The sequence below is a fragment of the Falco cherrug genome, chromosome 14 (assembly GCF_023634085.1).
Source record: "Falco cherrug isolate bFalChe1 chromosome 14, bFalChe1.pri, whole genome shotgun sequence".
NCBI lineage: Eukaryota > Metazoa > Chordata > Aves > Falconiformes > Falconidae > Falco > Falco cherrug.
In genome coordinates, this window is record NC_073710.1 from 677,963 (window position 1) to 701,285 (window position 23,323).

Here is a 23,323-nt window from a genome sequence, read left to right on the forward strand (position 1 = left end):
ATTTGCATTATATTATACATTTTCCAGTCCCTGGGGAGAGAAGTGCCTTCAAGCGAGAGCCTGTAAGTGGCAGTTACTTTTTCCACCCTTGGATCCCAGTGATTTGTTACTGACAGAGCCCCTATGTTCCCTGGGGGCTGCTCGTTAGCAAAAGCCAGTCCCAGCACACACCAAGGGACACCAGGCATCTACATTTCAGTTTGGGGGTAAGAAGAGCAGAATGCAAAGCAGAATCAGGCCTCAAAAGGAGACAGGAAAGGATGTGGCAGCTGGGAAGCAAGGAGACACCCCACACCCCATGTGCCCCGTGCTCACACTGCTCCCTGCCTTCCCCCACCTGCCTTGTCTCAACAGAGGTCTGCACCCTGCAAGGGTGCTGGTATTTATGCATACAGGCACACCTCCCCCCGTTACAGCAAAAGACCAGTACATGCCAGAGGCCACACGCAGCTGGGCATGACTGCCGACTCACAGCTCCTTCTCGCCTCCCTTTGTCTTCTTCCCTTCACACCTGACTTGTTCTCTGCCTCTCCAAACAGGCCACGGTTTCCTTGGGAAGCAGAGGTCACACCAACTGCAGGCTGGCTGTGACCAGCCAAAACAGGGTTGGCAGATACAATCTGTATCCCACCCTTAATCCGCAGAGTCGAGATGGAGCGATAGCCACAGCCTGCACATAAACACGTGCTTTGATACTGCCAGCTAAAACCAGACAGGGCCTGCAGAGGAGATGACGGCTCCCCATGCAGGCTCAGGACAGGTTGATCCTTAGCCCCTCCACATCCCTGTGCCGGTAACTCTCCCCAGCCTGCAGGACTCCTCCAGCCTAGCTGCACCTTTCACACTGCTCTACCAAGAGCATCTAACGCCAACCACAGCCACTGAGGGCTTGAGCAGACTATTGGAGCTTCTTCTGAAAGAGCTCAAGACAGAGAGCCAAGCCCTCTGAAGTCCTTCAATCAAGCTTAAGATCTGAATGCAGTTAACTACACATCTAAATTCGTGTGATTAAAAGGAACAGCCTTCTCCTGCCTGTTTGGGGCCTGAGGAAATTTATTCAAAGGCATAACCTCTGAAAATCTCTTGCACAGACTCTTGACACCTCCAAGAAAACCATACTCTGCCTAGCTCTGGTGCCCTGACTGCAGAGCCGAGTGATCAGATGTCAGGACCCTCCAAGAACACTATCTTTACTTTCCAATGTATACAACTAGTTCTTGGTCACATTTACTCTACCACCACTCCAGGGAAGAAAAAAAAGATAGAGAAAGCACAATTATTTTTTAAGTCTACACCAAGAAGAAAATACCCTTTCATCTTTGGTTGAAGAAAGCCAGCCTACGTTGGAGGTCCTGACCCGAAACAGAGCTGTAGTCACACTAGGAGTAAACAGGGAAGTTAACATCTCCTTCCCTTCCCAGAGACTCACTTACCTTATACAGTGTGTTTCGAATTATTTCAATGTTCATTTCATCCAGGTCCTGTTCAGATATGCAGTCTTGGAAGAAAGCAGCTGAAACAGAGCCACAGAGTTAGCATTGCCCTAACCAGACCCATGCCCAGCAATTTCCAGGGTCCTCAACAATACCAGGCAGAAGCACACCCTATGTTGAACTTCTCTCTTCTAGGCCTAGCCCTTATCTTCAGCAGCCACCAAACTGCCATGACTCAAAACCTCAGGCTCCAGCATGGTTCCCCAAGCCACAATCATTCTGGGGGCTTTCACATGAAAATCTTTGTTCACCCCTTAGTCCTATGGTTTGGTTAACAACCTAGTCTCGGCAGAAATTCTCAGCTCTAGCCCCCAGCATCAGTGCCAGAGCAGCCTGTATTTAAAAATAAGCAAAACCCAAACTGTTCCCAGATGCAGGCCTACATGGTACAGCATGGCGGCAGCACTTAAGCATTTGTGAGACAGCAGCTAGTGAGTCCTGAGAAAGCCAGTGCCTCTCCCTCCTCCTCCAATATCTCAGTTGGATTAAGGAGGCATGGGGATGACACAGCTCCTCCAGCCCATGATACTCTGTGACTGGAGTCAAGAGCCATTTCCCTTGGTCAGGTCTATCAGTCCCATTTTCCACTTCTTCTAAGGACTTCTATTTCTCTAGTTGGAGGTAAGTAACAGGAGACAGAATGAAGTAGTCTTTTTTGATAGGATGCCCAGCCCTCTGTACCTTGCCAGAGTATCTCTGGGAGGGAGTCTGAGAAATTTTTGCCACCTAAAGAACACAGATTTCAAACCTAACACAGGGTATTGCAAGCTGCAGATAAACACAAGTCTTGTACATCTACTGTAACATAAGGCTGTCGTACCACTCGATTGTTAGAAAAAGCACAATAAAACCCATTGACAGGACTTTTATGACTTTTTCAACTCTCACTCAGCAACCAACTTTGCTGAATTTGCTACATAGAGAAATACGATCTTTCTCAGCTTACGCAGTCCAGCTGCGGGTAAAGGACACTGCACTCACGCTGAGAACTGACCAGTGCTCTCCTTTGTGCAACAAACCATGTACAATGTAGGCTCCCACCTTTGGCATGCCCCACTTTTACAGCACAAGCTCCCTGGCATGGGCAGCAGCCACACTGTGTGTGTAGAGAGTCCTGAATAGGGGTTAACCCCAACCCCCCCCCCAAGGGTTTCTTTGCAACGGCATCAGAGACCAATGCCACGTAGCCAGAGAAGCACTGCTCCCTATGGTTGGCAAAAACGAAAACAGAGTGTGCCAGGACTGGTTTTCACTGCAGGACTCACTGGCTAGCCTAGATAGCTAAGCAGTGGCTACTTCAGAGTAGCAGAGGAATGAGAACACAGCTATTTCAGTTCTTGGCCCTCCAATATCCGAAATTAGGCTAACAGCAAGTCTTATTTTGCCCTGCTAACCTATGAAAGCCATTTGGGGTTAGGCATTCCTACCAAGCCACGTAGCTACTCAAGTACTTTTAGGAGATAGAGCTGCTGTTTCTTTGCGTGTGGTCACTGGAAAGCATGCAAGTTAAACAACTGGAGCCTACATGCCTGCTTGTTTAGGCAACACAGCTACTCCCCACGTTCTCCTGCTGAAGAAACGCCACACTAGATGGTACACAGCCTCAAGGGTATGGCCAGGGCAAAGGTCTGAAGAAGTCAGCCTAGCCAGGGCAGAAGCAGGCAAAACTGACTCATGTACAAGTACATGAACACAAGAGGCAAAGACCCTCAGCTGCCAGCCATGTTCTCCAGAACCACCTCACCACTGTAACAGGACATTTTCACTCCATACACAGGCTAGAAGCTCTAAGGTCTCTAAGAGCAAGTATCTTTGAAACACTCCGTTCTCTCTTATTCCCCAAATGGGAAGGTTCCTGCTTATGTATGAGGAGGATTTTCTTCCTACACATCACCCCTACAGCAGGCTCAGCTCAGCTGTGTGCAGAGCCTCTGTTCTCCTGCTGCGTTGTTGCCCTACCTTGCATCCCGGACCTCTTGAGACTTGTTTTCCCTCCTTTGCTGGGTTCTAACTGGCAAGTCATTTTTCCATGACGACTGCTCCACTTGCCTCATTATCACACAGAGCATTTGCAAAAGCACTTTCCATTCCAAACCCAACTATTTCTATCAAATACAATATGATGATTTAAGAGTGTTTTGTTCTTTCTAGCAACCCTAAAAGAATGATTAATCACTGACTCAGGCATACCTCATTATGTTTTTGCCCACAGTGGCTAAACTAGCAAGTCACCTGTGACTACCTCTCCTACTACTGCAAAAAGACGTATGTCTTTTCTCCAGAACCTCTTCCTATGCCTTTTATCTTTAAGGAACATATCTGTCTGACTAGCTGTTCATAAGACACTTGGGTTTAGCATTATGTGCCTCCTGGTCAAGGCCCTGAGACAGTATACCCCACTGTAGGATCCTGCTACACTACGAGCTTAAAAAGGTTTTTGGAGATTTCTTTTTCTGCTGTTGTTGTTTGGGGGATTTTTGTATATAAAGAGCTTTCCTTGATCTAGAGCTAATTTTATCAGTCTCAGAACAAGACTAGGCATGTGCAGATCTCTATAATTATCTACAAAAACTGCCTACAAGAAGTTGCCCAATGGTCCAACTAAAAGTGCTGGAAATTAAAGTGACTCACTCCAGCAGAGGACCTGATAGACTAAGGAAGTATGTGTGCCATGTGTCTATGACAATTATTAAGAAGATCACATTGTGTAAGACCGCTCCAACTTTCTCCTTCCTTCCTAATTTCAGGTGACTATTCCCCGAAAAGCTAGTAAATGGACAGATCTAGCAGATCAGGTCTAACTATACCTGTACTACCATGACAGCTCAAGGCCTGGCTTACACAATCCAAACACTCCAGCAGTCTGCACTGCCAGTGTCCTGGTTTGGATGTTTGTTGAAAAGAACAGAGAGCTAGCTGGTCCTCCAAAGGAAAAACTAGCAAGGGGCAGGCATAAACCTGAAATCAAGCCCAGCCACCACAGGCAGTAGGGCCACAGCTGTGCATTATCAACCACTTTGTCTTCCAACTAAACTTAGGCTTAGTTGGACCTAGTTAGACTAGGAGAGAAAGGGACATCTGCTCCACACAAGCTGAGAGGTATTTTGAAAGGCTCCACTCACCCAGGGGAGTGTCCACCAGGATTGCATTGTAGAGCTCCGCAGGCGTCTGAGCAATGTTCACAGCTTCCATCTGCTCGAAACTCCCCAAAGGATGGCACTTGGGCACCAGTTCAGAGATCGAACGCTGGTGCAGAGTCCCAGTGATCAGCAGAATAACATTGTCAATCATGTAGCTGTACCTGGAGGAATGCAAAAGGAAGCCTGTTATAGTAAGAATACAAACCCTAGCACCAGCTGGGCACATATCTTCAGTCTCTGTGAACATCTCTAGAAAGATGTACCCTCCCCACAAAGAATTAGTAAAGCACCTCCTTAACGTTTCCTTCTCATGCCAGCCTAGGAAGGGGGAGGTCAAGCAAAGTCCCAAGCTGTGATTTATGCTACAGCTGAACACCACCACCTGGGCATCTCCACTGGAGTATTAGATTGAAAGGGACTTCTGGATGTCTCTGGCCCAATGTCCTGCTCCGAACATGGCCAGCTCCAGCTGCTCAGGGCTTTGTCCAGCTGAACTCCCAAATTATTTGCAAGGAGGTGAATATCACAACCTCTCTGGGGCTCCGCTTCAGTGTCTGACCACACACACAATGAAAAGTCTTTTGCTAGTCTTTCCCTAACAGCTAATCAGAATTTCAATTTGACTATTTGTCTACTGTCTCTCATCCTAACCCTTCAAATCTCCAAGAGAAGCCTGGCTCCAGCTTCCCCACACGGTAGCTGGGAACATTCGTCCTTCCAGCATTCCCACTGCTCTCCTTGTATTGCTTTACTCTGAGAGAGCAGGAGAAAAAGCGTACATGGTAGGACACCAGCAAAGGGGAATGTGCAGCTAGCCTGACTCAAGCTCAGCTTCAGTGCCAGCAGCACTGCTCCATCTTGCCCAGACTACAAAGAAAGGGTCACGTTTCTGCAGCCCCGCTCCCTTCCAAAACCAACAGGACTGGCAGCTTTGACACAACCTTCACTCACAGCCTCATGGAACTACACACAAGGTTTTTCACACCTCTACCATCAAAAGCTAGAAACGTCTTTGCATGAGTGTATTTGGCCTGGCTGAGCCCTGTAGCAGCCCTCGTGCTGCTGTGCTTATATCAGTAGCTAGAAAGGTGGTGGTAACACACCAGTGCTGTGGCTGCTGCTGAGCAGCGCTGGCACAGCATCAAGGCTGTGTCTCCAGCCTCCCCACCAGCACCAGTAGGGCTGTGGGTGGGCAAGATCTCAGATGGGGACGTAGCCAGGATGGCTGGCCCAAAGTGTCCAATGGCATATTCCATACCGTATGACATCTGCTCAGATATAAAAGCTAAGAGAAAGGAGGAAAGGAGGAGGAAGGGGGGGGGGCATTCGTTATTTATGATGTTTGTCTTCTGCAGCAACCGCTACTGAAGCCCTGCTTCCTGGGAAGTGGCCAAACATCATCTGCCAATGGGAAGTAGAGAATAACATCTTTTGTTTTCCTTCACTTCCATGTGTATGACTTTTGCTACTGTTTAATGAAACTGCCTTTATCTTGACCCACAAGATTTTTTTCTATCTTGTTTTCTTCTTGCCCCATTCTGCTGAGGAGGAGAATGATAAAGCGGCTTGGTGGACACCTGGCATCCAGCCAAGGTCAACCCACCACAATGAGCTTATGTTATGATGTCCCTAACCAAGTTCTCCGCTTGTGTTACCCAGGATTAGCAGATTCAGTCTCTGGCGCTGCACTAATGGGACATTCAATCTGGGTCCATGGCACTCAGCACAAGTTCCACCAACACAAGCCTTTTCTGGCCCTTCTCTCTGTATGTCCATGTTTCTCTTGCACTGAGGAGCCCAGAACTAGCCACAGCACTCCTGGTAAGGCCTCCATCAGTGCCAAGCAGAGTGGAAAGATCACCTCCCAGTTCTCCCAGTCCAGCCAGAAAAGGGAAAGACAGCTGGCCTGAAGACTGGGAACACAGGAAAGGCTAGCAGCCTTCTCCAAGTAGAGGATCCAAGTAAGCAATCAAGGTACCATGTAAATACAAGGAGTTGAGAGGAAAAGTGTCTCCAGCAAGAACAGGAGTGGTGCTCCAGGCACCTTCACCACCAGCTGAGCCATAAAAGCCAACCAAGCTGAGAACCTGAAAAACATCAGGCAAGATGAGGGTTTTTTTCAGTCAGCAGATGCCTTTGCAAATGTCCCTCTGCAGCACAGGGAAGAGGCAGAGATGCTGGAAGAGCAGGATATCTGGGATTTTACACTCCCTTGCTCTCACTATTAGAGCTCTAACTCTAAAAAGTTAGATGATGGAAAAGACCTGAAGAGGCTCCTTGGCAGGAGCTGCTCCAGAACAAATTAAATCAGGCCTGAACCCGAATGGCAGAAGGAGCCATGCACATCAAAGTTGGAGCTCTCTTGAGGTTCAGGCTTCCCGCACGTACTTGAGTACTGAAGGAAGGGAACTTCAGGCCAGTACACTGGGACTGGGGCAAGGGCAGGGACGCCAAGGCTTTGCAAGCATTTATCAGACAGGCACTGGGATGCCGCTGGTCTTTATATTTCTGAGCTATCATGGACATAATGCAGCCCTGTTTCCCTTTGAACCACATCAAAGGCAGGGAAGCAGAGCCAGTTAAAGGCAGATTGCAGTAGTTTTTATTAGATGGGCTTTACTGCCTCTCAAATATACTCAGCGGGTATATACATGAACAAATCCACACCTTAGTTCCTCAAATGTGCTGCTTTTCTCTCCACACTGCAGGGTTGGGTAATGCACCTCCTGGCCCTACCACTTTTGCAGAGAGCTTTTCTGTGTTTGCAGCCTACCTTTCCAGGGACATTCAATCTAGAACCAGTTCAATCAGCACAAGCGTCATGAACTAGCAAACCTCCTTTTGCCCTTTAATCCACAAGGTCATTATCCTCCCTTCTGTTTGTGCACCTCTTACCATGGAGATGATTGCAATCTCCAGGACAGCAAGAAGGGCCTGTTTATGAGAACTGTGGGTAAGTCCCTTGCAGTAAGCAGCTGGTTGCTGGTAAATACAAGCACCTGCACCCTAACACAGATTCACCTCTGTGAGGTCTGCCAGACCAAGGATACAAAAGAGAGTTTCCCAGCTCCACCATCTGCCCTCAAATGTGCAAGTTTGCTTAGTACAACACAGATAGCTTTCAGGAAAGAGGATACACAGGACTGCTCTCACCAAAGCAACAACATTGGACCAGACCAAATTTGTTTCTTCAGCTCAGCCTGCAGTGCAGAGCCTGCAAGGAAATACAGTCATTGCGCAGTATGCTAGCACACCTCTTTCCTATTCCCAGTTTACCACAGATCTTGCTCTCTGCAAGATATTTGTGACTTGCAAGGAGTCTGGCCAAAGTCAACCATACAAGAGGAACTGAGGGAAAAAGTCTGGAGCCCTTTCTGTTCATAGGTCTTCAAAGCACCTTAGCTTCTGGCTTACTGGGGTCACACCAAGCTCATCCATGCCCTCCCAGTCCAGCTCAGCCTGAAAGCCACAGCCAGGTTTGGGGAGAATAACCCAAGTCACACCCTCTTCACGCATGAGATGCTTCTGCTTTCAGACTGATGGTCCCATGAAAGACAACATAGCTGGCTTCCACTACCTGAGTGCAAAGCATGACTCTTCCTGTTTCATTTATATTCCTTAACTTTCTTGTTTCCTTGTCCTTCAGGAGAAGTCTGGGGAAATGCACAGTCTATAGACCAAATACCAAGGTCTCTAAGGAGGCCCAGCACCAATTATTTAAAAGAGTGTACTTTAAATTGAGACAACTTAAATCTCCTGTCAGAGAAGGATTCATCCCTACAGGAGGAGGAGTTACCATGTGCAAGACAGAGGGGAAACTTCTCATTTAAATTTCCACTGTGACAGCATTTCAAACCTTTATGATAACAAGAGAGCTGCAGCAGGACAAAGGTCTTCTTGTGCCTGCTGAGGCCAGGCAGACACCAGCACCATTACCTAATCCTTCCAGATACTTCCCATTTCCCTCAAGCTAGCCCTGACCACGCTTACTCTCATTCAGTCCCTGCTTCATCCCAGTAAAAGCAGTCATGGCTTAGCCAATGATGACTGCAAGGCAAGTTTTCTAGTGCCAGGGCAGCCAGAAAAGCCTTCTCTCATCTGTGGAAGGGGCAATGCTTGCTGTCCTGTGCCAGGTCCCAACAAGAATGCATCTGCCTCCATTAGCACAGCTGTACTAAGACCATAGCAGAAGTCCTGGCTACACTGGCATTTCCTCCCAGGCCCAAAGGATTTGATTTATTACAGTGGCAGCAGTTTTTCCTAGGAACCTCCAACTACTCGTTTAATAGAGCAGCTTTTATCATCATTTTTCTCACCTCCTATTAGGTTCTGAACAGCTTCAAATATTTCAATTTTCATGGTTAATTGCATGGTCAGACCCCTCCAAAAGCATTTTAACCTTCACTAGCTCTCAGAGCAGCTAATAAGAGGACCAGACTATGGGACACATCAGAAAACAGGAGTCGATGGTCACCTGCAACACCATGAAGTCTTACTGCAGCCTGCTTTGCACAGAAAAAAGGTTAGGATGTGGGATGCTCTGGTTGGAGACTGGAAACAGGTAGAAGGACTGACAAGCTCCTCACTGAGGATGAACCTCTGCACTAGCTCACTGGGAACACAAACAGCTCTGAGAAGGCCCTATGTGGAGGCGCTGTATAAGCTACAGCAAGTGACAGGGGGTGGGAGGGTTTTAATTAATGGCACCTTATGCCAAGCTTCCAATCTTGCCTCCAAAAGACCATGACAAAACTCTGTTGGGCAAGAATGTGGTTTAAGCTCTGCCTCAAGCTGCTACCTGCCCACGCAGGGAGATGGACACAAAAAGAGTGTATGTTCAAGCCAGAGTTTCACATGGACAATTATACAATGCCTTGCTCTTCCTCTCACCCACTGAATTGAGCTGTGGTATATTCCAAAAATTCACACTCACAGAAATACAATTTTAGTTGACACTGAGAAGCATCAGTAACATCTCACGTGAGAGCAGAATTTCTTCAAGGACAAAAAAAGAGTCTGGAAGCACAGAAATACCATCCACAGCAGGAGAGAGATGATGGTGTATGGCTTCCTGAAGTCCGAGACAAGCGGAGCCAGTTATCTTCACTCCTCCAGCAACACCCAGTTCAGCACAATACACACTGGGTGACACTCACATAGCAAGAATAAGGGGTGGGGGTGGGGGGCCGCGGTGGAATGGGATGACACATGTTCCTTCCACCAGCAGCAGGTCAGAGAGATGGTTCTTACTGCTGGTTTTGGGAGGTGCAGTCTCAGACAGGTACAGCAGAGGCCTCTCAGAGAAAACAGGTGAGCCAGGCCCCAGAAGCTAACTTAGCTAACTTCTGGGGTAGTCATCCACAGACAGCTAGCAAGTAGAACCGAGGAGGAGCAGAGCACACATGCGAAAGCCATGTGCAGGTACTGTGACAACGAATGTTTTCCTCCTGGAGTTACGTAAGTATAGCCACTGATAAATGAGACATGCAAAAAAAGATTGCAATGGCCCACTGAATACTGGGAAAGGCTTTTTAGCAGAGGAGCACATGAAATATATGAAAACTCATCACATGGGGTTCTTACAACTTGGCCTGCAGTCACTCAGGCAGAGCCCTGCAAGGCAGGACCGCCAGGACAGTTAGGGCTTCTCCCTCCCTGGTTTAGGTTTACTAATCTAATCTGATCTAATCATAAAGAGTCATTGTCTTACAGCAGATAGGTTGGTTTTTTTATTGCTTTCTGCTCCAGGATACTAAAGAAACCGTAAACAATACTGCAAGTGGTCACAAAGCGTGACTAATGACGGATGCATTTCTCAGGGATCCTCTGAAAAGCCTTGCCAAACTGTAGCTTAACAGCTGCCGGGCAAGGGGTGATGAGGACAGTCCTCCGTGTCAATAGCAAACAGAGCAGTGGGCTGATGCAGAAGTGCATGGCACGGAAGAACCGGGTTGCAGCTCAGGGTTTTTTCTGGGATGGGTTAATGTATTGCATTGCTCAGGCAACTTTAATGCTTTCCAAAACCAGCATTAGACTTCAATTCAGACTAATGCTAGCAAGGTAAAAGTCACTATGTGACTGCATTGGGCAGTTGCTCAGATTATTGTAGAAGCATGTGTTTATTTTGGGATGAAAAAGGGAAATCTCCAGTGGGATCAGAGCAGTGCTCCGAACTCAGCATGAATTCTAGAGACAGCTTTAAATGAAGATGAAGTTGTTTTGACTATAGTCACTTTAGCATCTGCTGCTTCCCTCTCGCAGCTCATCCAGTTCAGGTATTCAGAGGGCTGGTGGGGGAAGTAACCTAAGGAAACAGTTGTGGGCTGGTTGTACTGCTGCTTCCTGGGGTTTGTGCATAAGTACACAGACCCACCTCTATATCCCACTGGGTTCAAGACCTGAGCAAAGGTGCTGGTACACAGAGCCACTTGTCACACCTCTCAAGCTTCAAATACAAGCTAGTCATGGGGCAAAGCAATGCACAGACTTCAAAGCACAAAAGAGCAGTAGCTGATGCTCAGAATAGCACCAACAGCTGAGATGCTTATATCTGGAGTGTCATTTTAAGATCATTAGTAAGTAACTGTACAGCTGTCCTGAACTGGAAAGGAGAGGGATGCTGCACAACAGGAAGACCTCAGTGCCTCACTGAGGCTCCTCTGAGTAATAGACAGTGCATGAACTGAGTCAAATCCTTAAATCAGTTTTTCAGTTCAGACTGGAACATGTCAGACCAGCGGCTTCTGGCCAGGAGCAGTTCTACTCTTCTCTAGCTGAAGCTCAGGCAGTTCAGGGAACAACAGCAAGAGCAAATGCAGCATGTGACAGTCTCCACACAAGTGAGCTGATCTCTTCCTGTCTTTGCACACTGTCTTTCCTAGAGTCACACCAATAAAAAGCCACACCTAAGCAGCAAGTTCGTGAACCTGCCAAAGAGAAAGCTGAGAATTTCATGCTTGCCACCACAAACCAAGGGCACTCAGCCAATAAGTGGGTGCCCTGCTAAACTCAGATAAACGAGACCATTTCACAGCAAAGTTCTAACTTCACAGTACTACAGAGGCCGTGGCAGCCTTTCAAATGCAAGTATCCAGGAATGTTCTCAGCATTAATCTATATTTAGCTGCATCTCCTCATGCTTTTTACCATCTTCTAATGAGTCTAGGTCTCTTGGGATACTGACCTCAATTTTCCAGTGGTATCATCTGGTAACTCATAAGCAGTCATATAGTGTTAGCTGCATTAAAGACTAGTAAGAAAAAGGCTACATGAAATACTTTTAATTTTGAGGCTTTATGAATATGACATCGTGTTCTAAACATGTACAAACCCCTTGAAACACCAGGGAATGTTTTGAACACCTCGCAGCCTCACGCAAGAATCTCTGGTTGCCTAAACTTGATGTCTCAAAGCATGAGAAACACTACGCTGATAGACAAGGCTGAGTCCTGGCACTCTGTGCTGGGCAGACTTCAGCACTAATTACATTTTAAATATTGACCATAAACATCTAATCATGCTGATTTCACACAGACCAGCTGCAAAAGCCAAATTTACATAAACTGTTTGCTTACCTTCTCTACATGTAAAGCACTAAAAGAAAAAAAAAAAAAAACAAACCACCCCAAAAGACTCAAAAAACATTTCAAGGGCACAAGGTAAGAGTAAAGGCTGCAGTGCAATCTCACATTATCCCCAATTGCCCCTAGTAGCTAAGAAAGCTGAATGAGTTTAATGGCCTAAAAGCCTTTACCTGCTTCTCAGTGAATGTGTGATCTGCACTGAGCTAACATGCAGAATATTACTGCGCATACAGACCTGCTGCCAGCAAAAGACAAGCAAAATCATCATCCCACTTGACATATGCAGTAAACCACACAGGGTAGACACAAGATTTAGCTCAGCCTCTAAATACTGTGGTACTTATGCAAAGCTCTATGTAGGTGTTTGTTAGACTTCAAACTAGCATACAGAATGGATCTAGGAGAGGGGACTAGGATCCATGATGTCCCCAAGAAGCCTTCAGAAGCAGTGCCCTTGGCCTTCAGGCCTTCTCTGGGTGGAACTTGTCAGTTAGAGCATTGGGCGAGGCAAGTCAATGGAAAGGTAAAAGGAAAATGAAGGTAGCTAAGATCTAGCACGAGACCTTGATAACAGTGTCAATCAAGGAGTGAACACGTTACATGGGAACAGAAGCGTTCAGTGAACATTCATCCAACTGAAGGCACTGCACACAGGTTATCTTCTGGAAAAGTTGCAGGCACACATAAATTGATCAGAGGAGCACTGATAACCTCCTAACACACTCCCCTATCTGTTTTATGCCTCTAACACATGCTGTTTAGTCTGTAGAGGGAAAGACTGCAAGAAGGAACATGAGGGAAGTGCAAGGACTATTCCTGCAAGCTGCAGAATCACCCGAGGGATTCAACTTTAGACAGAGCTCAAGAAGACAGCTAAGTCCACATACTACCTCTGGATGAAACAGCATGACAGGGGCGATATGTTCTCACCTAATCACCCACAGCTTGCATGCTAGAGCCTGTTCTCAGGGCTGCAGAGTTTCATTAAAGATTTCTCTTAGTGAAACATGGGCTCACATCTGGAGCTCGTAACTCACCTTTTGCTACATCTTTACTGCCATCGATAACATTTTGCTAGCTTTTCCCATCTTTACCATGGCTCACTGTGTTTGTGGGGCACTGCGCTAAGGCCCTCCAAATGAAGAGCAGTGCTGGTCTGTACGAGGTGCCTTATGCTATTCCAGGTCAAATCCACTGGCCAAATGAAGCGTTTCCCAGGCACATGAGGTTTGGGGAAAAAGCATCTCCTCAATGTAATATACAAGGAAATCCACCTTTCAAAGACTCCCTTTCCAATGAGGGCACCTGCAGTCACACAGTTTTGAAAGTGGACTTCTATGGCCACCACTTAGGCATGCAACCCAGTCCATTTTCATAGACGTTGATTCTGGGCAACTGGTATGAGGTCTGTGCCCTTTGGATATGCAGGAGAACAGACGCAGTTCTGATGCCACCATACAGAGGACACAAGTCTGTGATCATTTCCAGACCATTAGTTACATGCCCTCTTATTTTGAAGATTGCATAATCCCTCCAAGAACTTGGCTTATCAGTTCAACTTTGCACTCCCTGCAAACAGGGAAGCTGTTTGTCAGAAACCTGTGCTCTTCTGCCAAAACTGTCTCTGCCAGAAAAGGCTCATAAACCTTTTATTGCAGGATCCCCAGGAGCCACTACAGTACTTTTTGGTTCCCAATTCCACTTCCACCAAGGAGTCAACAACTAATTGAAAATAGTAGAGCATAGTCTTAACTACAGCAGCATTAGGAAAGATCCTTCAGATTGTTGCATTTGCCCAAATAAACTGCAAGTGTCTAAGTAAAGCATTTGGAGTGTTTTCTTCTGCAAGAAAGGACTTCAGACAGATGCAGTCACATTTTGTAACCTCTGCAGTTATGCCAGGATGCGCACTCCAGTACATTTAGAATAAAGACAGGCAACTTCCTACTCCAGAGCAGAGCTGCTTTTCAGCTCAAGTAGCAATTGAAACAATTTGGCTCTAGAAAAGCCACTGCGGCAAGACTAAGTTTGAACTCAAAGTCATGCAGCAGAAACTAGATCTATCCAGCGCAGGAGAGAGGCTGGGTCAGGGAGAAGGTAATAGAGGGAAGTGTCAGCTAAGAAAAAAAGACATGCACAAGGGGAAAAGGTCTATGCAGTCTCATCAAAAACATGTTGTGTGACCACAAAAACATACTGAAAGCCAAGTTCCCAGCTGCATCCTCAGGGCCAAAAAGAACTCAGTTCCCAGCCCTAGCAGAATGGTAAGGTAAAGAAAAAAGATGACGTAGTCTGTCCTCTGATGACAGGCTGTATCACGGATTTGGAAACCATGTTCAGACCCAGCTCGCCTCAAGACCTCACTGCCACAGCAGACTCAGTTTCTGCAGTTACCAGCAGCTCCCTGACCTGAGCACAAGATGAAACCCTTCTCTGCCCACCAGCTTGCTGCAAGGGCTCAAGGGGCCAAACAGCCAGAGCCCTGCATGTCAGGCTGCTGAGAAGAGACTTTTCAAAGCAGGGAAGAGACTGTGCTGAAGCAAGGGCAAGAGAAAAAAAAAAACTGCACGACCACCACACACCCTACCCCACCCCCGGAATAAAAATACAGCTGACAATCCAATCAGGCTACAGTCAGGAGCAACACTACCATAAAGAATCCCATCTAAACCATATACAGGAACACTGAAAAGAAGGACAGACAGGACGTGGCACCATGTCGGGCTAACACAAAGAACAAAGCCTTATACAGAAAGGCAGAGCAGCACATCACCAAGAAGAACCTAAAACCCACTTCCATCCCACAAGTCAATATGTGCTTGTTGAACTCAGGAAGTGGGTTTTGCTGTTTCAAGTACACTTAATACCTGTTTGTTGCTGCCCTACAGAACATCGCTGCATTCCCTCAGCCAGTCAATTGTTTGTGTTGGAGCAGAGATAGTAACAACCAGCTTGTGCCTATCAGCGAGAATCTACTGTGATTGGCTGAAAGGCACAGGGAAGCATGAGCAGTCTCCAGTGAGGAGCTCCATGACAAGATGCAGAACTAGCAGGTGTTTTATAGAGATGGTGGCAGGCACAACAAGCTGAGCTTTTCCTTGCTGCAACACACAGTGGCACACACTGCCAGCTACAGCCACCACTTGGAAAAAAAAAAAAAATCAAAAGGGAAATCAGCCAACTTCCTCAATATTTTGGTACTAACAATGCAACACTTGCCACAGAAGAGTTCCTGGAGAGGACTGGAGCCAGGAAAGGGTCAGCGTGGTGCCAGGAGAGGAGCACACTAGGACAAAAATCAGTGGCAGCAAATGACTTGGGAAACACAGACCTTGCTTTTTGGGTTGCTGCCTAGCTGCGGTCTTGGGTCAGTTTCGTGTGGTTTTAAACACTGTCCTTTCCCCTAAGCTCAAGGGACAAGTTAACTCCTGGCCCACCTCCACAGGTGACCATCCTTACCTATGGCAGGCTGTGCACCTGGGGCAGGCAGCCACGGGGCTGGAGTGCCACCTCCTGGCAAGTCACAAGCAGCGCTGCCTTGCCTCCCCGGAGCCGGGCACGGAGAGACCACCAGGAACATATCCTCCTGGTGCCCCAGGGCCCCCACACTCTCCCCGTTGCTGCTTCTCCTTCCTGTGGCCTCACCCAGTTCATGGGCCGCTTAGAAGAGGCAAGAGAAATGACACAGCATAATCCCCCGTGGGGACGAACGGCATGGCTTTTGGCAGGGTGGCTCTGGAGCAATCAGAGGGGACAAGGACTACAGCTGCTCCTTATATCAGGCCGCTCCCCAGATCTTTTCAGCAGTGCACCCTGGGTCAAGCTCTGAGCATCCTCCAAAAACTAACAGAACAGTCACCTGTTAATAGACTCAAAGCCACCCCAGAGGTCCAGTAGGACATTCATGAAGGAGAAAGCCTGACTGTGTGGTTTTTAAATGCTTGATCCACCTCCTGGCATCAGCCATCTACATACACCCTGGCCACCCTCAGCAAGATGGTACCCAAGCGCTTAACAGGCCTCAATGGGCCTGTCTTGTGTGAGGTTATCCAGTATTTCTAAGGCCAAAAATGTAAGTACGTTCAAATGCATCTGGCAGCAGTGAGTTTCAGAGCTGCACCGGACACGCTACAAAACATTTCCTTCCAATTTAAGCCAGACACACCTCCTACAATCACACTTGATTTCAAAAATCTCCGTTTACAACTCAGTGCCTCCGTGTCTCTCATGAGAGTCCCAATGAACTCAAGCTTTCTTCCTGCAGAAGCCAGACCTGCTCAAACTTTCCATCTTTCTACCATTTTCTATTTCAATTCAGCCTGTACAGTTTTAGCACATGGACACATTCAGTTGAGCACAATTTCTTCTTCTGACCACCTGGTGCCTCACTTGCCCTGTCTACCAGGACCAGTCTTTACCATTTCCTGCTCAAGTTTCATTAACTACCCTAAAAGAAAGGAGTGGAAACAGTCATGTTCAAAAGCCAAAGACAAATCGCCCTACTACGCCTATCTGTGTGCACAGCCAGAGCAGAAGATAAAGCGGTACAGGCTTGTCCCAGTGTCACCAGGTAGGCAGGATGACACAGTAGCTCTGTGTGCACAGGCACAACATCTCCAGCACTGCCAACATCCTCTGGCCGAACATTTCTATCGGGCTGCCTACATACATGCCTGGGTAAATGAAGGCTATTGGCACAAGTCTGTGCTGCCAGCCTCCTAACAGAGCTGTCCTCCACTCCAGCTATTTGGGATGTGCATTGGGAAGCTTCACACTGTCAGCAGACAGAATCTCTGAAACTTCTGCACCCTGCCCCAAACCAAGACCTACCCATGGGACAGTTTCAGGGAACAAAACACAGCCTGAAAGGCAGCCCCACAAGTCATGTCTAGTCTACACTCTTTTCTACTGGCCCAGTCATTAAGTACGTTAGGATTATCAACAGAAGATATTAAGACCCACCAGGCAAAACCAGCATCCTCTCCAAACTCCCTTCCGTTTCACTGTTCTCATTCTTCCATTTTAACTTGTCTGTAGTGTCATCAGAAGTTATTAAAGCTTCTAATACACTGATAGTGACTCCCACCTTGGACCAGCGGAAGCTGATAACACCTTCTCTATTTCATTAATACTCCGTTGGTATGATGAGTGCACACCCAGAGGAAACTCCTCCATCAGCGGTGCAGCAGCACCACAACACCACACAGCTGAACACTTGGACTCCTTGCTCTGCAAGAGAGTGGAGACATTTCCCCTGCTTCCCCTTTTGCCTCCCTCTAGGCAGCACGCACTGCAGAAAATCTTGTGGGTAAAAAGGAAAAGAGATGAGAGTGAAGACAACTCAAGGAAGAACATTGTGTGCCAAATGGAACCAATATATTCAAGAAGAGAATACACAGTAGGCAAGAGATACAGGTATCTGCATAGAATTATGTTTTGCTATAGAGAACTCATCAAAATCAGAGACAGAAGCAGAACAAGGTCAAAGTTAAATCAAGTTGAGTGCCGAGTATCAGTTTTAAAATTAAGTCATTCCAATAGCTGGCAAGAACCAGCCTCTCAGATTACACGAGAGGTTTAAGGTCTTCTGCACAACAGCTCAAGCTGGATGTAGACACTGGGTAAAGGCCAACAGGACTGGTGTAACAGGAAGCTGGATTTCCACAGCCATTCACAGTTTTCCTACCAAGTCACGCAGTGTGTAGGCAGAGCAGGCATGGTCTGAGAACTTTCAGTTCATCTTTCCCATGCACTGGTTTTCCAAGTGAGACTGTTATGGAACAGCAAAGTTTTAAAGCCTGCAATATACTCATGTGCCCTGCCCAGACTATTGCCTTTAAACATATATGACAGAAGCTAAAAGACCGTTAGTGCTTACTCTGATACTTCCATAGAGACTAGGCACTTCCATAAACCTGTAGGGCAGCAAAGGAAAAGCACCACTGGAGGACAAACGCCAGGCTCAAACAGTACTGATGTTTTTACAAGACGTTTGAGAGAATAGAAGAGATTGCTCCATACAGCTAACATGAGCTAGAAACCGCTTCATCCATTGCGAACACTGCTGCAAAATGAGGATTTAGTAATGTCTTGCTGATGAGTTGTTATGTCTTGCCCTGTATTTGGAGCCAAATATGAAAACTCTGAGTTTCAGTGTCAGGTATATAAGGAAAAATTATTGCTTAGAAAATAGGAAAGGCTTAAGAGACAGGCAGCTCTAGCACAGTGACCCAGAAAATAATAGCTATCAGCCACAAGGTTAGAAAAACAAGATAGTGGTAGTGTCCAGATATAAAAAGGACAGAACAGGAAGGAATGTGGCAGAGAAGCAGGTCTTTAATCAATATTTGCACATGCAGAAAATGCCACAAATAGAACAGAATTTAAAAATCTTTGAATCAGCCACAAAGGCCTTTCTACATCAGCCTGCCTCAATCAAAAATCTCTAGGTGGTAAGCAAGATAACACACAGAACTGCCAAAAATCAAGATTAAACAACACTTGTCAGAGTGCCTGTGATTAGCCCAAGCTCACTGTATCAAATAAACAAATGCTGATTTATTAAGTTCCTACCCAAGAACAGAGTGCAATCTTCTTCTCAGAGATGCAAGTTAAAGTCATGTTCTGCTGAACCAGAAATTCACTTTTGTCCATGAGGTATCTCCTTGATGGTTAGAGAAGGCAGTCATCGGCTATGCAGTTTGCAAAACAAACTAGAGCTTACAGGAAAGTAGACTAAAGAAAGGAAAAAGGGCAATTTTACTTCCATGTTTCAGATGCAAACTAGCACAACTGGCATCGCATTGAGGCTAGCAATTTCATTTCATTACCAACTGAAACAAGAGCAGCACACAGGGAAGCAGCGGGTTGTGCAAAACTGCTAGGAGAACACACCTGAGAGAACGCTATGCTATTTCAAGCTTCTCACATCAGTTGAACCTGCTGTGGAAGCGCACACACCCCAGGTCTTTTCATGCTCTGGCAGAGACATGCTGAGGCTGTGGCAGCCCTGTCTTTCCCTGCTGTGCATTCTAGACCCTTCCTTCCCCTAGTGCCAGCATTTGTTGGATCCCGCTGAGCTGCCTAAGAAAAACAAATTAGTCAAATATTAACCCCAAAAGGGAAAAACTGTTCAATTTTTGGCCAGCTCAACTCCCTGAACCAGTCTGTGACAGGGTCAGAGGAAAGCCTACAGCCCCTGGCATGGGACAGCAGGATCACAACAGTCCTGACAAAGGCTGATCGACCTCAGTGGGTCAGAACCAGCATGCAACTGCTGTCAGGCATGTGCACAGCATGCATATATTTTGCAGCAGGATCACATTTTAAAAAAAACCTGTAACACAAGTGACAAGGGTAAGTAACAGCTTTAATAAAGATGGAACCAATTCTGCAAGAAAAGGCAGCTAAGTAGCTGCACCAATGAAGCATACACAGCCTGGGAGCAAAAGCCTTTAACAGTGTAGCAATACTCTGCTGCTGGTTTGAGACCTCCAGATACAACCAAAACAGTTTCATTCCAGAAGCCGCAGAAAACACAGCAGCTGCTGGGCTAAGTGTAGAAGGCTGTTCAGAGAGCCCTCAAGTCAGTAAGAACACCAGTGTTTCAAATGTTGTTCATGAACGGGTGGTACTCACGTGATGAAGTCCAAAAAACTTGCTAGGGGTTCATATGCATGGTTCCTCATGTGACGAAACTCCACCACCATCTTCTCCTTCAGCTTGTCATCTATGACTGAGACAGTGAGTGGGGAGGCTTCGTTGGCCAGGAAGTTTCCATAGTCTGTGCTCTGGAGGTGCAGTTTCAAGTCTAAAAAGGAAAGAAATATTCCACTCTGTTGGGTTTGCGTTGTTATGGGTTTTTTAAAGCACACCCAAGACAGCTGTTGCTCAGCACTTTTTATGGCATTCTCTTCTGTGAAAGATCATTTAGATAAACCCCATGTATTTAGTCATACACTCAGATTTGTGCTCAGTTTTACCATGGACTATCCAAACACTGGAAAAGATCAGTGTTTCAGCATACCAGCCTTGCCCCATCTTAAAGATGAAACCGTAACATTGTCTGTGTAACTGAGCACACACCTGTACCAGCTGTCCACTGTACTTGATCAAGGTGAAAGATTACTATTTTTCTAAGAAGTATTTGCTAGAAATCTAGAAAAAAGAAACAATTTAAGCACTTCCTCTAGCCAAAAGGGCTCTGGTTGCAGGCTTCTCTGAAGCAATCACTGCTGAGAACCTACCTGCACCTACAAGCAAGTTTCCTCAGATACTAGTGATGTGGAGGCATCTGAAAAGCTTTCAAAGCCAAAGACACAAACAGCAATCTTGACATTATAAAAAAAGCTAGGTATTACATCATCAAGTCAGTCCAGCTAATTGCACTGGTAAAGAGAAGTGAGGGACTGGTGAAGAGGAAGGGCTTTTAACTCTGTCTTGTAAGGTAGGCAACCCCTGCCTAGGATGGAGGAACATGCTCAGAAGCCTTCCCCTCCTCCAGTGTCAAGTAGAGGAAACCTTTGTTTCCTCTGCTACCCTTACTGCAGGTCAGGTGCCCAACCAAGCTGCAGTTCTGGCCAACAAGCAACCACAACATGCTGAGCTCTGTGAAGATAAAAGTCCTATCTGAGCCAAAAGCATTTAAGCGTCTCTATGGAAAAACTGAATCCAGAACTGAGGAACGTCATATAATCCTACTCCTGAAAGCACTACTAGTTGCACTGGTACATAATGTTCATCTCTCCTCAGCTTCACCTCAGAAAGCCAGTTAGGTAAGCACCCTCACAAGGATTCAAGACCTTTATGGGCGAAGGAGAGTAGCTGGAAGAGTTTAGTCAAACCAGATGTGAACACATTGTCCAGAGAAAACAAAAAAAAAAAAAACAAAAAAGACATTTCTCCCTGGTTTCTCTGAAGCAGGAGCACTGAGGCTGCCTTTCACTGAACCACGAAGTCCTCAGCATTATGGCGTTAGCATCCACAGCACCGAGGACAGACCAAGGACTCAGCCAAGCTTGAGTTTGATCTTTTGATGTTATACCCACCTACAGGCACAAGCTGGAGAGCATCCTCCGCATCGGGCTGCAAACCAAGCTTGCACTGTACAGTGCAATACTGTCCTCAGCCTGAGGGATGGAAGGGTCAAATGGCTTTCAAGCTGACTTCAGCTCTTCTGGGTATTTCCAAAGGAATCTAGTGAAGATGTTTTTGATCCAGCACTTTTTAATTCCTAAGACTTACCACTGCTAAGTCTCACAGGTAACACAGTGGTTATAGAGACAGGGTGGAAAAGGACAGAGACTTAACAGCACTCAGTTTCTGCCATGTTTATCAGTGGTTTACAGGCGAGTTTGGTGGTACTTTTAGTAAGGAATCCTGGATGCAGCAGAATGAGCTACCATTCTACCAAACATTATCAACTTACACTCACACTTTCGAGGCAGGAAAACATTGGATAACTTGGACAATGGAGTTTTCAACATGAACCTTGCCACAAACACTGGATCATGCCAAAATCCAGAATGCCGCTCACCTCCACACAGCCTGCACAGGACTGTTATTGATGGTAATCACTTCCTAAACCCTGCAAAAAGCCCAGCTCACAGGCAGCACCCGGCACACAAAGAGTTCTCACCCATCTGTTTTGCAATTGCTTGATTTTTGAAAGCTAAGATACAGTTACAGAGGGGAAATCTACCAGAATTACATCTTAACGAGCTTCAGACCCTCTTTTGAAAGCTCTGGGATGATGATCTTTGGAGTCCTAGTGGAAATTAAGTTTCACTATCAGGGCTTTACTCCTTTACTTGTAGCAAGAGGCTAGAGAAAGCATGGAGCAAAGTTCAGCAGCTGCTCAGTGAATATGAGGGAGAGGGTCCTGGTGAGAGTATTACACCCATAAAAAAATCAGACTGTTAGGAGAAGGCACAGGGGACTGCTGTAGCTACATTCATACACCTCTACTTGCAGTCCTCTGTAATTGTGCAGAGCTCCAATGAAAACTAAGCCTGCCCAAAAGGTTGTTTTGCAGCTATACAGGACCTTGGAGAGGAAGCAGCTATTGCAATCCTACCAGGTCGTAAGGAAGCTGCCAGAAATTTCACCTTGTTTCCTCAACTCCCATTCTGCTACTTCAAAACCATCGGCTCCTTTTGGTGTCATCACAACCTGCAACTCTGCTCTTACTTTTGAGACTGCAAGAAGCCACCTTGCTACCAGGTGGCACAAAACAGAGTTTGCAGTACCATCCACTTCCAGGAATTCAGAGCTGCATTGCATTTAGACCAGAGTCACACAAAGCTGCATGCTGTGCCTTGCAGCCTCTGCCTCAAACAGCTCTGAGCAAGCTCCCATGAGCTGCTTGGCTAGAGCATTTTGTCCTGCTTGATGAGGAGGGTGCCCCCCCCAACTCCACAGCACAAGAGCCAACACAACATTATGTTGCAACTGGAATAAGGGCCACATTTATATAACTCTTGGAATTCATTTTTATGGGAAGGCCAGCCACGAACTGTAGGAACTAAACTCTTCTGAATCTCCTAGCATCCAAGCAGACAGAACAGAACAGTATTTTCCAAAAATTGGACTGGATTTATAAACCCTGACTCAATGCATCCTATGGCGTACCAGTGCCTTACATGAGCCTATCCTCCTCCAGCTGCTGGGCCAGTCACTGAGCCCCTACCAAGAGGGTGTGGGAGTTTTTAATAGGACTATTCACATGCCAGGCTTTTCAGTTAAGAACGAACTAATCCCGTGGTTTCACAAATCCCCTGCCAGAAGAGCTGTCCCAGTAGCATGGTGACTAATAAATAGACCCACTGCTGAGCAAGCCCCAAGCTCTCCAAAAGCTCAAGTTCCTATTTCCTAACGCAAGTTCAGACAGAGCTGGAGTTGGCCTCTGGCAGCAATAGCAGCACCTCAGCAGGGGCGGCTGCTAGAGATCCCACACGCTGCATGTCGACAAGACACTGGCTGCTGCGAGTCTTCTACCATGCCTCCTCCCCAGCTGCCTGCTGAAAAGCAGAGATCTGCACCAAGAGCCCAGCAGCACCCGATGAGCTCCTCCAGATGCTAACAGCAGCACACTGCCTCAACCCTGCAA

The 23,323-nt window shown here is 46.7% G+C and overlaps 1 protein-coding gene across 1 annotated transcript in view; it reads right to left on the reverse strand.

The window, feature by feature from the left end:
• The window catches only part of ATP6V0D1 (ATPase H+ transporting V0 subunit d1), a 37,039-nt gene that overhangs the window by 7,032 nt on the left and 6,684 nt on the right, over positions 1 to 23,323 (reverse strand). The window contains exons 2-4 of the mRNA XM_055726899.1: positions 19,855 to 20,026; positions 4,616 to 4,794; positions 1,434 to 1,513 (exon numbers count right to left, since the gene is read on the reverse strand). Coding sequence (XP_055582874.1) covers positions 1,434 to 1,513; positions 4,616 to 4,794; positions 19,855 to 20,026 — 431 coding nt within the window. The remainder of the gene's footprint in view (positions 1 to 1,433; positions 1,514 to 4,615; positions 4,795 to 19,854; positions 20,027 to 23,323) is intronic.